Raw genomic sequence first — 17,041 nt, 5'->3', positions numbered from 1 at the left:
TAAGAACCACTAAATAAAATTAGAACAGAGAACCATTTTAAACCATTCGATCATCAAGATCTACGGTGGATGCATCATCTTGGTGGATGAATGCAGATCCTGGGTTCGAATCCTGAAGGGAGCAAAAAATTTATTATTTTCGGATGCATTAAATTTAATAGCAAATGCATTAATTTATATAGTAGATGCATTGATTTTAATGGTTCTTATGTTCTCACGATAAGCGTGGTTCTCACTATAACCGCACCCTATATATATATATATATATATATATATATATATCTTTTTAATTATATAAAAAATATTAATATCTAATAAATTAATAAAAATCACAATTAAAAATATGACACATGGAGTTGGTTATAATGAAAACTACAATTTAAAATGAGAATTAGGAATACTGCACTGACGTGTAAGTTATTGAATTTGTTGTACAATTAATAACATTCGGGAAAAATAAAAACTTTCGCTCTCTCCAAAATTCGAATTCAGGTGGTGCAGCTTTCATAGTTGATATTCATGATTCAAAAAATCGAAGCCGACGCCAATTTTAATTTTTAAGTAGTACAGAATAATATGAAAAAATGAGGCAGTGGGACAACGAGGGAGTCTCTCATCTAATCTGGAATGCGCAGTAATTAGTGGGACCTACGGATTTAGGAGCACATATTTATATGACAATAAATAAAATCCATTGACGCGTTTTATACGGATATTAGTATATTTTCCGGTTAGAGAAAAGTCCAGTCTCAAACTTTTGTTATAGAAAAATGTCGAGTTTTCCACGTAGAAAAGAAAAGATGGAATTTGGTTTCAAAATGAGGTTTCCAGTTTCCAGCCTTAATTTGCTCTCCGCGTGGACCCATTCTCAAATCAGCACTCCATGTTTCCATTACTTCTCCACATGCACTGCCACATCATTTCACAAAACATCTCCTCCTATTTTCCCATAATTCTAAACTCGCCCTCCCCATCAACACCATACTTGATACTATTGCTTCACTCCAAATATATATATATATATAAAAGAGATGGAAGGATTAAGAATTTATGACGATATCTTGTGTCGAATCGTCCTGTGAATCTATATAATCTTTGAAAATTTTAGAAAAAGTAATTTCACTACAAAAAAATAAGGGATTACCGGCGGCGATTATCGCCGGTAAAAAAGGGGCGGCCGCCGGCGATTCCATTACCGGCGGCCCTCTGCCGCCACTAATAATCTCGTCGGAGATGTGATTGCCGGCGGCGAAGCTCAGCCGCCGGAGATTGGCGGCGGCTCTACCGCCGGTATATTTTCTCGGGAAACTCAGGTGGTTTCCCGAACATTTACCGGCGGTTCTCGCCGCCGCTGATCACCACCACCACACCGATGGTCGTCGATGTTGGGAGATTACCGGCGGGCCCGTGCCGCCGGTAATTATATAATTATTTATTTTATTTATTTATCTCCACTAATATTTTCGTATTTATACAATATTTCAAACCTTAGGCGAACTTCTCAGTGGGTCACCCATCTTAGTTGTGCTCTAAGTCAAGCACGCTTAACCTTGAAGTTCATTTTGAATTGTCCCCAGTAGAGAACACTCATATAATTGATATATCTATTACCTATTAAATCATTTAAAGACTATTTCAATATACAATATATATCATATATTCATAACATTTGAATATGAGGAGATAATATCCAAGTAATGTTGTTAATTACGGACCAGTCTCGTGCCGCCCGTATTTTTATGGCAAATAAAAATTTATTTTTTAATTTATTTTTTAATTTATTTTTTAATTTTTTTTTATCAATATAGTTTATTAATCATAAGTATTTTAATTTGATAGTTTTAATGTATTTTTGAATTCATTTGCATATATGTCCTTATTTTTATGTCGAAACAATATATCTATTTATTAATCAATATGTTATTAATTTTTTTTTATCAATCTACGTTATAGAGTATAAGTATTTTCATTTTGTAATTATAATGTATTTTGAATTCATTTGCATACCTTGAATTCACTCACAATAAATAGGACGATTTGAAAACATAAAACAATTAAATTGTTCAACAAAACACAAATGTTAAACAAAGTTCAAGTGTAATTGTGTTTGTTCAGAAACATAACATAAATAAAAAAAAAAAAGTTCAACATGATATAGATACATAGAAGTGATGCTCAAGGTAGCTGACCCGACCGCCTCAGTATCTCCTCGAACTGACTCATCCGCTGCTCAAGGGCCTCACGTGCTGCTCGTTCGGCCTCACGTGCGGCTCGTTCGGCCTCACGTGCTGCTTCTTGGGCCGCCCTATCCTCCTCAGCCCTTTGGAGACGCTCCTCCAGTGTGGAGATCCGAGTCTCATACATCCGCTGAGACATCTGGGAAGAGCCTGTACTGTTAGTAGACCCCCTACTAAACTGGCTAACACCGGCACTTCCAGTGCCGTACAGTCGTGACCTACCGGGACGGACGAGCTCTAAGTAGACCTCATCGAGTCGGTCCTCTCGTCCTGTCTCAGCAGCAACACGATGAATCTCCGCCTAATTCATACATAACAATACACAATTATTATAAAATAAATATGTATTACTAATATTTGTTCAAACTTAAACATTTACATCAAGGTTGGCATCCTTTTCTGACACAAAAGTTCCATCTGCGTACATGTGTAGGCGGAGGAAAGTGCTGTAGTTAGATGCAGTTGGGGGGACTTCACCATCCACGAGCTGTTCATGCATTTATATAAGATAAATAAGGTAATATATATATATATATATATATATATATATATTTATTAGATAAATACTTAATATATATTTATATATATATATATTTATAATATAATATATAAGGTAATATAATATATATATATATATAATATTAAGTATTTATTACTTAATATTATATATATATATATATATATTAATATTTATATTTATTAGATAAATACTTAATCGATAATTACTAACCAAACTCTGCTGCAGAATACGACTCGACTGAGACCCTCCAACGTGCCGACTGATCCTTGTACCAACTCCATCGGGCTCAGAGTATCGGTTCTCACGTGCGCGCCTAGAAACGGCCTTAACCTCATCTTGATCCCAGTATGCCTTGAGTCCCGTCCAAAAGGTGTCGGACATGCCCAGCGGTGTCTCCATCATCTCCCCTGCCTCGGTCTTCATCTTTGGGTTAGATGGCACAGGCACGAGGACAGTGTGGAACATGAATTGTTCTTTCATGCACAACCACGGAGGCAAGTTATACGGTGTGACAATAACCGGCCAAGAAGAATATTGACGCCCTGATTGTGCAAATGGGGCAAACCATCTGTAGAGAGGCCTAATCTCACATTTCTTATCTCCTCGGCGAATCCAGGATATACTGAATTCAAGTGTTTCCATGCCGGAGAGTCTGCTGGGTGGCGCATGATCCCATCTTCTATTGAAGTCGCATGTCATCGCATATTTTCGGCTGTTGCCGCAGATGCAAACAACCTTTGCAGTCGGGGCGTCAAAGGAAAGTAGTGCATCTGTTTGGCGGCCACACGTTTCTTTCGGCGGCTTCCAGATGCACGCAAGTTCTCCTTATATCGTGATGCACCACAAAAATTACAACTCTCTAGCTCACTGTCGTCCCCCCAATACAACATGCAGTTATTAACGCAACAATCAATCTTCTCTACTGGCAAACCCAACCCGCGCAGATTTCTCTTCGTACTGTAAAAGCTGTCAGGGCAGTTGTTATCCTTCGGTAAAGCCTTTTGAACCATCTCAGATATCTGATTAAAACATCTCTCTGATATGTGATTTTCAACCTTTATGCTCATCATCTGTGTCATCCAGGATAACTGTGAGTAAGTGTCACAGGAAGGGTATAGAGGACTATCGGCTACGTTCAACATGTCATAAATTTGTTGAGCGTCAGGATTAGGCGGCTCCTCAAGATTTGGAGGATCTTGATAATTACTAGGTCCAGCATGATCATGCACCATCCTTTGGTAATTACTGTATGACCCATCATCCTCATCCATTATAGTATGTTCTGCTGGCATATACACTGGTGCTTCCCCTCGATAACACCAGTTCGTGTAATTGTGGATAAATCCACGCCTAGTAACATGTTCTCTGACTGTAGGTACAGATGCAAAGACTTTATTCTTACACTTCCTACACGGGCACCTAATGTTACCAATTCCATCTGTATACGCTGTTTGATTTATCGCAAACTCGAGGAAACTCTCAAGTCCCGTTTCAAATGCAGCACGATCATTGTATCTCGCGTACATCCACGATCGATTATCACTCATTCTTGCAAATTCTAATTGAAAATAAAAATAAATCAAATACAATAAATTACTTGAATCTAAGAAAATTTCGACAGCATAACCCCACTATCCTAACTACCAAGTGCTCGACTCTACCAGCAACTATAGTGACCATAGTGGTCCTAATTTACTAAACCTATACTAGGTCTACCCGGCCCCCAATGTCAAAGCAATAATAAAATAACATATAAAACAATAATAAAAAAAAAGGTAATAAAATCAAACACAATCATTTGTTGGGAGAAGATCCTTAAGAAATAATCAATTTCTATCCCAAAGGGAGAAGATCCTTAAGAAATTGATTAAATCTATCCCACAATATATAATAACATATCATTTCATCCGAAACAGTAAATCAATTTAAAATTAATCTAATTAACAAATTTAATCCAAAACAATAAATCAATTTAAAATTAATTTAACAAAATAATAGTAAATCAATTTAAAATTAATCTAATTAACAAACTAATTTCAATTAATCATACTTTAAACATCCTATAAAGTAATTATAGTTAAATCAATTTAAAATTAATCTAATTAACAAATTAATTTCAATTAATCATACTTTAAACATCCTATAAATTAATTAGAGTTAAGTTAATTTTAATCAAACAAATAAATAATAAATAAATAAACAAATAAATAATAAATAAATAAACAAATAAATAAAAATCTATTAAAAACGAGAGTGTACCGCGGGAGTCGACGGCGGAACCGTGCGGTGGTAGGAGCGGTGACGCGGCAGGATTGGCCTGAAATTAGGAGGAGAAAGATGAAGAGAGGGTGAGAGAGAGAGAGAGAAGGAAAGGAGGGGCTTACCTTGACGGAGGCGACGGCGGCGACCGGCGACGGCGACAGCAGCTAGCGGCAGGCGGCAGGGAGCGGGCGGCAGCGGCAGCAGCAGGGCATGGGGGCTGGAGGGGGGGGGGTGTTCTGCTTCATGCGAATTTGGGCTTAAAAATTAGTGGCGGCCCATTGCTGCCGCTAAAGCCCGACCCGTATCTCCTTTTACCGGCGGCAACCTTGCCGCCGCTAATCACCGGCGGTAAATTGCCGCCGCTATTTCTAAATTAAAAAAAAAATTAATTGGTATTTATCGGCGGCCTTAATTTTTACCGGCGGCATAATCGCCGCCGGTATTAACGCCATATATTCAAAATCTACGGGTCGGCAGCTCCGCCGTCGAAAAGTCGCCGGTAATCGCCAGCGGTGGAGCTGCCGCCGGTAAATCTTGCCGGTAAATCGCCGTTTTTTTGTAGTGTTTCTTCTCCACTCCAATTTACCAGTCGAGAAGCTTTGGCTGTACCCATAAAAATTAGGGTGAAAATTAAAAGACGTCAACTTACATGCAGTTGACCGTATCTTTGGGGTCCCGGATCGGGTCGAATTAATCCATATTTATAAAAGTTTAAATTTAATTATATTTTTTAGGAAATCAAACCCAAGATTTTTAGTGGTTCTCACTAGAACCACACTATATAAATATATCCAAGATGTAGCATCTCTGATTGAGGAAAGAGTGTTGGAAGTAGATTGTGAGTTTGATGAGGGCGAAGTGATCAGACGGGCTCTGTTTGATATGCATCCGACGAAAGTCCCCGGGCCGGATGGTTTCAATGCCCAATTTTTTCAGAGGTTCTGGCCGATGATGGATGACTACGTGACAAAGCAAGTATTGAGGGTGCTGAATAAAGGAGCAGAGACTGTGAGCTGAAATAACACGGTTATCGGCTTGATTCCTAAAGTGGATAAATCAATAAAAACTCTTTGAATTCCGATCGAGTAATCTCAAAAGTGGATTAACCATACAACTTTTTGCAGATATTACTAGTCTATGTGAAGTTACAGCACTTCCGATCTAATTCTTGTATAAAAAATTTAGATCATTTAAAGACCATCAACAAATACACAACTGAGCTTTGAATCACCGATTAACCACACACGCGCGACCTACCATAGAGAGTTGCAAAGGAACTTCCATATAAATAAACGGCATATTACCCACAATAAATCCCAAATGCCGACTGATTTGTCTTTGTAAGGCCACAAACACCTTTCCCAAAAGAAGACGTGCGATTTTTCTTTATTACAATTGAATATGGTTAGTAATTAAAAATAAAATTAGATGAAATTTATCTAGTATAATCGAATATGGTTTGAGATAACAAAATACATTTTAAAATATTTTTTGCTCTCAAATTACAAGGAAATTATTGTTCGAGAACAAAAAATACTAGTATTATGAGATATTTATCTTATAAATACATTTTGAAAATTAAAATATCCTTCCAATAGTTCTTTACATTTTCTATTTTTTTTTTTGCAATATTATTTATAGTTCTTAAATTATTATTGTATCTAAAGATCTCATATAAATTATTATTGGTCCTTAATTTTGGAGACATCTAGCCGGTGAAAATTCTATGTATTAACAAATAGTTCTAAGTTTCGATCCTCACCAAGCACATTCTTCAACACAAACGAATATTCATCTCTCCATAAAAAATAGTCCTAAAAAAGGACGACATTAATTTTAATAAAAATAGGTGAGTGCATTGTGAGTGGAGAAGAGATATCACTTAAAAAATAGGTGAGTGCATTGTGAGTGGAGAAGAGATATCACTTAAAAAAATATTATTAACAACTTCGTCCAGCACTGCTTCTCCCAGGCAACCGAAGATTTCTACCAATTTCGATCCTCCAATTCCACGAATGCAAATCTCCAATACGGAGAAGGAGAACACTAGGGTTTTGGAAAACCCTAAAGCTGCCAACCCTACTTCAAAGTTTCCTACGATGGTGGAGGAGACTGTTATCGCCGGATCTTCTTCCACGAATGAAAACCCCAGGAACGACAAGGCTACGACGACGCTGAAACCTACGTATGCTGCTGTTATGGGCCCGCGTCCGGCACGTAAACCTGATATTCCAGCGCATACTTTTTTCTCTCTGAAGCCAGAACAGCAAGGGAATGAGGTTGCTTTTAACATCCCTTCGGCGATATATCAGAAGCAGGTCTCGGAGTTTCAACACGCCCTCATTGGACGGCTTCTTTTGCGCAAGGGAGATAAGCCGAAGCCAAACTTGGTGCTCAAGCAAGAGTTACAGAATACTTGGAACGTCCAAAAGTCTTGGAGCCTTATTCCCATGGGAAAGGGATACTTCACGCTAAAATTCTCGTGCGAAGATGACAAACTCAAGGTGAAAAAATAGATGATTTGGGACCTTACAACAGGTACTATTCGGATACGTGAATGGGTCAAGATGTTTGATCCTTATAGGGAAATTTCATCTCTTTGCTATGTGTGGGTCAGAATCTATTATCTTCCTGTAGAATGCTGGTATCCGGAGATTATCACGGGAATCGCACGGCATATCGGCCTTCCGTTAAAATTGGACGCTGCTTCTGCTCATGGGGAATTTGGCCATTTTGCTAGAATTTTAATAGAAGTCGATCTGGCTTTACCTCTCCCTGAGACTCTTCTGGTCAACTGTGATGAAGGGTCCTTTTACGTGGAGTTTAGTTATGAGCAGCTGCCGCTATTCTGTTCCCGATGCAAGATTACGGGCCATTCTACATCTAAATGCAAGAAAGGAGAAACTAAGGAGCAGGGCGATAAAGATATTGTCAGGAATACTGATAAGGAGAATAAGAAGGCTAAGCAACAACAAGTTAATAAAGACAATCAGTGGAAAGCCAAAGAAATTATTGATGGCCAGAATAAGAACGCTTTTGATTGTTTATCCTCAGGAGGTAGCGATCAACAGGATCAAGATGACATATATGGCCCGGATTTATTGGAGAAATTACTAGTTGATAATAAGTCGGGACTGGTTGATGCGGAGTATGAAACGGATGGAGGAGATGATTCGGAGGACGAGGCTTTGGATGATCAGGAGCATTCGGATCATAGCCAGGAGAAGGAGGAAGAACACACTGATGAAGAAGCGGAAGTGGTGTTTGAGGAAAGCTCTCAGCAACCAAATCATGACAGAACGGGGGTGAAACAAGTTCCTTCGATGCCAAATAAGGAGCAAGGGTCAGAGCAGCAGCCTAAGAAGACGGAAGACGGTTCTTCGAAGGGAAAAGACAAAGACCAGATGGGGGAGTCGCCGGCTGCGGACATTGTCACAACTCCAATGGCTTCTGTGCAAGGAAATATGGGCGAACAGAAAACAGCTGAGGCTATCGCAACACCGATGGGGTCATCTTCTGTGCAACTTTTGGAGCATAAGATGAAAGTCGCAAGAGTTGTGGATTCTACTGTTTCAGAACATCCTAAGGAGAAGGAACAGCAACAGAAAAAACGTGGAAGGCCGCCGAAATCTGAACAAAAGAAAGTTGTTCAGGATGATAGCATCAAAGGTAGACTAAGGAAAAATGAACAGGCAGCGCGTAAGTCGGAACAGAGGCCTAGTTCTTCTTCAGAGGTTTATATACATAAGCGTATGAATGCGGCTATTGAAGCAGGGCAACAACCGCGGGCTTATACGTTGGAGAACAATAATACTCCAGGTGCTCGCTCAATGAGCAGCATTGCAGCAAGAAGCTGGGCCGCTGAAGTGGAATCGGAGGAGACTCCGGCCACACGTCAATAACTTCTTTAATGAATATTCTTACTTGGAACGCCCGGGGTCTCTCGGACGAATCTAAGCTCATTCTAAAAGAACACTGTCATTCTTTTTCCCCTATGGTTGTGGGCATTTTGGAGCCTAAAATCAAGATTAATAAAGTCCCGACTGGGTATTGGCGTTCTCTAAACCTCATACCTTGCCACCAGAATAAGAGAGAGAACAAACGTCCGAACATTTGGGTGCTTCGTCATCCGGATGTTGCTGCTAACACCATTTTTTCTTCTGAACAGGTGGCAATTATTGATTGTATCTGGAGTCGTTATAAGTTTCGTGTGGCTGTGATTCATGGTTCGAATTCTTATGCTTTGAGACGGCAATTATGGATTGATCTCCTTAGTTATTCTGACGAGGCGACGGTCTTTATCGGGGACTTTAATGCTGTTAAGGGAGCTCACGAGAGAAGCAGTGACTGTATGCCGAATGCCACTTCTTGTCGGGATTTCTGTGATTTCATTGCTGCTTCTAGTTTCATTGAACCTCCTGCGGTGGGTCTGAAATTTACTTGGTCTGGTCGGAGGTTCATGCCTTCACATGTCGAGTCCACTTTGGATAGAGCTTTAATTTCCACGGATTTTGCGGATTACTGGAGCTCAGTGTATACTCAAATTCTTCCACGTTTAACTTCTGATCACTCGCCCATCGTGTTACGCTGCTGCAATGCTCTTCAAATGGGTCAGCGTTTTTTTAAATTCCTCCATATGTGGACCTTTCATGAGAACTTTCAGGAGACGGTGCGGATTTCTTGGATGGAGGAGGTCTCTTGTCGTTGCCCGATTTACAGAGTTATGTTCAAACTTAAACGTTTGCGGGGTGTTCTTAAGTCTTGGAATCGTACAGATTTCGGGAACGTTGACACTATGGTCGCTGATTCTCAGACCAAACTTCTGGAGATTCAATCGCAGATTGCTAACTCGGGTTACACTGAGGAGTTGTTTGACGCTGAAGTGACTCTTCAAGCTAATATCAACAAGGCTCTCACTAGGAAGAACAGTCTTCTTCAACAAAAGAGTAGAATATCGTGGCTTAATGATGGGGACCGCAACACGGCTTTTTTCCACACGATGCTCAGGTACAAGAAGAAACCGCACATGATATCTCATCTTTCTATCGATGATGAGGTGGTTTATGAACAAGAAACGATTGAGAATCATATTATCAATTACTTCACCAAGCTTTTTGAAGAGGATAGTCAGGAGGAGCTGGATATCACCAATATCGAAGCTATTATTGATGAAGTGGTGGATGAGCATCATAACGCTATGCTTACTAGAACTCCTGATGAAGATGAGATTAAAGCCGCTGTTTTTGGGATGGACGCTAGCAGCTCGCCTGGTCCGGATGGTTTCTCTGGGAAATTCTTTCAGACTTGTTGGGATATTATTAAATTCGATATTTGGCTGGCTGTGGAGACCTTCTTTGAAAAGTCTTATCTCCCGGTTGGTTGCAACTCGAGTGTCATGGTACTCCTGCCTAAGAAAGAGGTGGTTCACTCGGTCGCCGATCTCAGACCCATTGTCTTGTCTAATTTTTTCTTCAAAATTATTTCAAAGATTCTGGCCAATCGTCTCAGCATCGTTGCTTCTAGGTATATCAGTGATAATCAATTTGGCTTCATCAGTGGTAGGTCGATCCATGATTGCATCATGATCGGTTCTGAAGGCGTGAACTGTATGAAGCGTTTCGGTAAAGGAATTAACATGGCGTGCAAAATCGATATTAAGAAGGCCTTCGATACTTTGAGATGGGATTTTCTTCTTGCTTGCCTTAAGGTCGGCGGTTATGATGATAAGTTCATTAATTGGATTCGCATCATTCTACACTCGGCCAGACTCTCCATTCTCTATAATAGTCGTCTGCATGGTTACTTCGCTTGCTCGAGGGGAGTTCGACAAGGGGACCCATTGTCTCCTATTCTGTTTGGCATTGCCGAAGACGTTCTTAGTGCACTCTTCAAGAATTGTGTCGCCTCGGGTCATTTCACTCCGATGACTATGTGCAGGGCTCGTCCTTTCCCCACGCATCTCTTCTATGCTGACGACATCCTGGTCTTCTGTAAAGCTTCCGAGCAGAATGCTCAAACTATAAAGAATATCCTCACGTACTATGGCTCCATTTCTGGCCAACTTTACAGCTCTGAAAAATCGCATCTCTATTTCGCGGAGAAAGTTCCTACAGCTCTTAAAAGGTCCATTGGACGTATCATTGATTTCTCTGTTGGATCGCTGCCTTTCAATTACCTTGGAGTTCCTCTTTTCGTTGGTAGAACTCGTGCTTCCTATCTCCGACCCATACATGATCGGATTAGTAACAAATTTGCTCGTTGGCGTGGAAGACATCTTTCGATGGCTGGGAGAGTTTGTTTGGTCAAATCGGTCATCCAAAGTTCGCTTACTCACTCTATGATGATTTACCATTGGCCTCGTTCGCTCTTGAAGGTACTTGATGCTAAATGTCGTAACTTCATCTGGACCGGTAATACGGAAAAGCGGGCTTCTTGTCTGGTGGCTTGGGAAAGAGTTTGTGCTATCAAGGAAGAAGGGGGTCTAGGGGTCCGATCTTTCACGCTCATGAACAAAAGCTTTCTTATGAAACGTGCGTGGAGCATCATATGCGGTGATAAATTTGGCTTAGATATTATGAAGCAAAGATATTTTAAAAATTTTGGGCAGGTGAAAACGGTTACTGCTCCTTCTTCCGTTTGGCTTGGGCTACGGGCTGAAGTGGAGCCTCTCGTTCACGACTCTTACTGTTATGTGGGAACTGGGGAGTTCATAAATTTTTGGAAAGATGACTGGGTTGGTTATTCCATTGCTCAAAAGTGTGGTGTCCCTCACTATGTTCAAGATTTTCTTAATTATCCTATTTCGGATTACTTCTATGAGGGTGTTTGGCACTTCACAAGTGATTTCGTTGATGCCTTCCCGGAAGTGGTCTGCGATATTCTTCTGCTTCCGATAGGAGAAGGCCAAGATGTGCGATTGTGGAAGCCTTCGCTTCGTGGGGAAGTTACTGCTGCTCTGGCCTTTGCGCACCATTGCTCCCGTTTCCCGAGTGTTCGTTGGGGAACATGGATATGGGAGAACTATATTCCTACGCGGAGATCCATGATATGTTGGAGATTAATTCATGGGAGATTGCCAACTTTTGATAACCTTATTAGGCATGGTTTCATTATGCCTAACTATTGTCCCCTATGCTTGGATGATTTAGAAACCATGGACCACATTTTTTGGAGCTGTAGTAAAATCCGTCCCATATGGCAAGAGTTTCTGAATTGGTTTCATCACGGGTATGACACTAATAATTCGGATATTATGAGTATGCTTGTGGCGGCTTGGGGTTATAAGTTCAGTTCTCAAATCGCGAACTATTGGAAAGCCGGTTTAATCACGATTATTTGGGCCATTTGGATGCAACGTAATTGTTGCATTTTCGAAGATGGTAAGTCTGAAGCTAAAAGGATTCTTCATACGGTTAAAGTGGCTTTTCGAGAGATGGAGCAGAATTTTAGACTTGGTTCGATGAAGAACACTTGTGAGGACTTGTTAATTCTCCGGAAGATTGGTATCAAGGGACGTGCTTCTCCGCCACCGGATTTTATTAATGTCTATTGGTGGCCTCCTCCCCATCAATGGATTAAAGTCAATACTGACGGATCGGCTTTGGGTGCGCCGGGAAGGATTGCAGCTGGGGGAGTTTTTCGGGATAGTCGCAGCTTGGTTAGAGGCTGCTTCCATGTCAAAGGTGGTCTGGGTTTTGCGTTTGAAGCTGAGTTATTGGCGGTCATCACGGCAATTCAAATTGCCCACCAACGTACTTGGTTTTCTCTTTGGGTGGAATCCGATTCCACATATATTGTTGGTTTGCTTACGTCTCGCTCTTTGAATGTCCCTTGGCGTTTCTTAGCCTCTTGGAGAAGGATTTTGACTTTGTTGGAAAATTTTACTCTCCACATTACTCATATTTACCGTGAAGGTAATAGGGCAGCGGATATCATGACTTCTAATACTATGGAAGAAGGTTGGTGGCCGACTGACATTGAGGAGATTAAAGACGCTGTTCGTCTTGATATGTCCACTCACAGTCATCTCAGGATGACTCATTAATTGTTTCGATGGTCTGGTTTTTTCTCGTTGTTGGTTTCAAGAAGGGGAGTTATTCTTGTTGGCATTTCTTCAAACACTTTATTTGCATGTTGTGGCAGACTTCTGTGGAACGCAGAGAGGTGTTTTTTGGGGTGTCTCTCCGGCCTTTTTTCAGTTTTCGGGTGCGCTCGAAGCTGGGGCTTGGGAGGTCGGACCTCATTGGTAGCTCGGCGATAATGATTTTCCTTTATCGGCCTCGAGGTGTTGGAGATAGCGAGTTTTTGTCATTGAAGCGCTATGCTCTCTTTCAAGATATTTCTTTAAAGGTCTCGATGGCCTGGTTTCTTGTTTGTTCCATCTGCTCTCTGTTCGGCTGGAGAAGGGAGGACGTCTGTCGGTGGGCTGTTGCTTCTTGGTGGGATGTTTGTTACATGACGCTGGGGAGTGGGAGCTGCTCTTGTTGGCATATCATCAAACACTTCATTTGCATGTTGTGGCAGATTACTGCAGCGCGCAGAGGGAGGTTTTTTGGGGTGTCTCCCCGGCCTTTTTTCAGTTTTCGGGTGCGCTCGAAGCTGGGGCTTGGGAGGTCGGACCTCGTTGGTAGCTCGGCGATTTTTATTTTTCATTATCGGCCTCGAGATTTCGGAGATAGCGAGTTTTGGTCATCGAAGCGCTATGATCTCTTTTTCGGTCTTCTAAACTGTCATGTAGGTTGGATCGATATGCAGCTCAGGAGGATGGTTGGTAGATGGCAGTTTATCTATTGCTGCTTCTTTAACATGAGTTTTTTCAACAAGATGCGGATGCAAGTGGATGGTCATTTCATTAAACACATGATATGCATTCCGTTGAAGTTTTTTGTGGTGTTCTATTGGAAGAGTAATGGGGTGTCTCGCCGGTCTGCTCTCAGTTTTTGGGATCGATCCCAGCTGGGTATTGCGAGGACGGAACTTGTTGAGGGCTCCGCGATTACCCTTCTGCGTTATCGGCCTCGGGTCGTCATGAATAGCGATCTTTGGCTCTTGACGAGTTATGCTCTTTTTTCTAGTTTAGTTGTTTTTCTCTCGTTTAGTAGCTGTAGTTCTTTTCTCAGGATTATTTTGAGGGTTGTGCAGTTCTTTGCTTGGGTTCAGTTCTGGTTCTGTTCTTTTCGCCTCAGAAAATCCCGGGTTTACTTAAGGGCGATGGTTAGGCCGGAGCTCTGGAAGTACTCCCCATTTTCTGAGGTTCGTTTCCATGGTCCTTTCTTTTAGACGAGTACTCTTTTTCCTCCTTTCTTTGGAGGTTTTAACGAGGCTCGGCCCTTAGTTTGCTTCCTGTGCTCTCAAGGGTTTAGGTTTTCTTCTTCTCTTTTAATGAAATTTTATTTTAATAATAAATTGTATTGAGAATGGAAAAAGGGGTTCACCATGTGATAAAAAATTTTCAGAAATAGAAAAGGGACTAATTTGTGTGGACGTCTCAAACAGATAAAAAATGACTATATTTTGTGCATGGAGGGAATATACTGTATTAATGCTTTCAAAAAAATTCATCAACTTTTATGATTTATATATTTTATACATTTTATTGTAAAACAAAATTTATCAAACAAAATGTCCAATGTTATCATATTAGCTTCTTTAATTTATATATATATATATATATATATATATGAGCTTTCTAAATTTTACAAGGTTGTATTTATGTTTTCTATAAAAAAAAATTATTTTCTTTTTTTGAAAAAATAAATTATAGTTGGATTCTTGTTAATATTATGAATAGATTTTGTTCTTACAAATTGATTTATGAAAAACATAATATTTAAGTAATTAAAATGAACTATAAATTATTATAGTATTTTGTAAAAAAAGATATTAAAATCCATTTCTAGATTGAAAACTAGGACAACCCCACCCTTCGCGCGATGCACGGTAATAGATATAGTTAAAATAAAACAAATAAAGATATATTATTGATCTAGAATTTCTTAAAATAAATTATAATATATAATACTATGATATTATTCTATAATAATTACGTAATGTCATATTAATAATTTATATATAAAATAAATAGAAATACATAATTTTAAAAACTACATATTAAAACCAAGAAAAAAATAAAAAATATTTATAATAAGATTTCTTAGTTTCAAGGAAAATAATGTTACTTAAAAATATAAATTATTATATGTTAAAATATCAAATTATTTACTATGTTAAAACGTAAATTATTAAGTATATTAAAATATTAAATTATCATACTTCATCTGTCCCAATTCAATAGGTCACAAGACTTGAGCACAAATATTAAGAAACAAATAATTTATAATAAAATAGAAGAGAGAAAGTAGCCTTTTTAGGGTAAATATGTGAAAAAAGTAGGAGAAAGAAATGAAGATATTAATTTTTAAGCGAAAGAAGATATAATTTTGTGGGTACCACATTGACATTTGGTGTAAATAATGAGTTGTGTGAGTATGTTTATTATTGTATTATTTCCATTTTAAGAAGTGGCTTATTGAATTAGGACGTTCAAATAAGAAAACATGACATATTGAATTGGGACGGATGAAGTATCATTTATCAAATTAAAGGTTATTTTATTATCTTTCATTCAGGACGTGTGTTACATATTTTATTCAAATCGAATCAAATTATAATGAAAAAATATGCTCTATATACGGAATGAGAAAAATTGAAGAAATTAAAATTTTAAATATTAGTGGCAGTGGGATTATCAAACTTTGTACAACCACATACAATTATAAATAATTATCATACCGAACCCTTATGCACCAGGTGCCACAAAAATTCTTCAAAATTAACACACCAAAGAACTTCGTTCTTTCTATGGCATTCGACATAATATCATCAAAGTCCAAGAAAAGACAAAAATAATAGTAGAACATTTATCAAGGGAACATGTGTTTGCTTTTCTACTAATCAAAGCCTAAGAGCATCCGCATCGCCTACACGATAGCGGCCTATTCGTGTAAGGCTCGCATCGTGTAAGGCGATGCAGCCCTCCCTTACACGTGGGCTACACGTTCTAACGTGTAGCCCGATCGGCCGTTCAAAATAAGTGCGTGTTTTACACGTGTCATTAAAAAAAAATAGAAAATTCGAATTTTGAATTTGACTGTCTCGATTTTCGTGATTTTTTGATCTTTTTTTTTTCATCTTCTCTGTTTCTTCTTCTTCCTCCTCACTTTCTTCCTTCACCTTCTTCATCTTCCTCACTTCTTTATTTCTTCCTCTCTCTACACCCTCCATGGATCCACACAACCCAAATTACTATGACTTAAATTGGTGCCTCGATCTATCCGACGACTATCATCCCGATTTGTTGGGATGTAACTGGGGGATGCTCCTCCATCCGGCGAGGAGATGCCTTCGGCAGCCCATAGTGCCGCCAAACTGAAGAAAGGCAGCCGGAGGAAGGAAATCGCCCACAAGATCCGGCATGACAGGCAGGCGCCGGTGGCAGAGGAGGATGACGGAGGAAAGACTGTCTGTCACACCTACCCCCCGGAGGAGACGGACCTCATCGTCCAAATTTGGATGGAGGAGACAAACGACGCCATCCGTGGGATAAATCAGAAGGGGCACGAATATTGGAAGATGATTGTCGCCCGTGTCAACCCTCAAGCACCGCCAGATTCAAGGGCACTGGACGCGAGTGGCCCAAGATGTGTGGCTCTGGGAGAGTATTTGGGTGGAGACGCGCACCCGGTGGCCATCCGGCCATTCTGACGATATGCTCCGGGACAAGGCCCAAATCCTCTTTAAAAATCGGACCGCAAATAAGGCCTCCTTCAACTACTGAAACGCGTGGAAAATTCTCTGGCACAACCACAAATTCAAGTCGATGTACCTCGAGGGAGACGTTCATTCCTCCAAGAGGACAAAGACTACAGAGGAGGGTGCCTTCACCACCTCGGCGTCGGGCGAGGAGATCTCGTCTGCCCGGCCGATTGGGAACAAGGCGGAAAAGGCTGCGGCGAGGGCAGCA

General features: G+C 40.0%; 1 protein-coding gene across 1 annotated transcript; it reads left to right on the top strand.

Moving 5' to 3' along the window:
- The first annotated feature begins 9,013 nt into the window (after positions 1-9,013).
- On the top strand, positions 9,014-14,298 carry LOC130998178 (uncharacterized). The gene is made up of 2 exons (XM_057923610.1): positions 9,014-13,015; positions 13,162-14,298. The coding sequence occupies exons 1-2, from the start codon at positions 9,014-9,016 to the stop codon at positions 14,296-14,298; spliced, it is 5,139 nt and encodes a 1,712-aa protein (XP_057779593.1).
- Positions 14,299-17,041: the final 2,743 nt, after the last annotated feature.

The sequence above is a fragment of the Salvia miltiorrhiza genome, chromosome 8 (assembly GCF_028751815.1).
Source record: "Salvia miltiorrhiza cultivar Shanhuang (shh) chromosome 8, IMPLAD_Smil_shh, whole genome shotgun sequence".
NCBI lineage: Eukaryota > Viridiplantae > Streptophyta > Magnoliopsida > Lamiales > Lamiaceae > Salvia > Salvia miltiorrhiza.
The sequence above is the reverse complement of the archived record's forward strand: the minus strand, read 5'-3'. Positions and strand labels throughout refer to the sequence as shown.

Coding starts and splice junctions, on each gene's coding strand:
- LOC130998178 (XM_057923610.1), top strand. CDS start 9,014: ATGGTTGTGGGCATTTTGGAGCCTAAAATCAAGATTAATAAAGTCCCG. Junction 13,016..13,161: donor TTGAGGAGATTAAAGACGCT/GTTCGTCTTGAT, acceptor ATGTTGTGGCAG/ACTTCTGTGGAACGCAGAGA.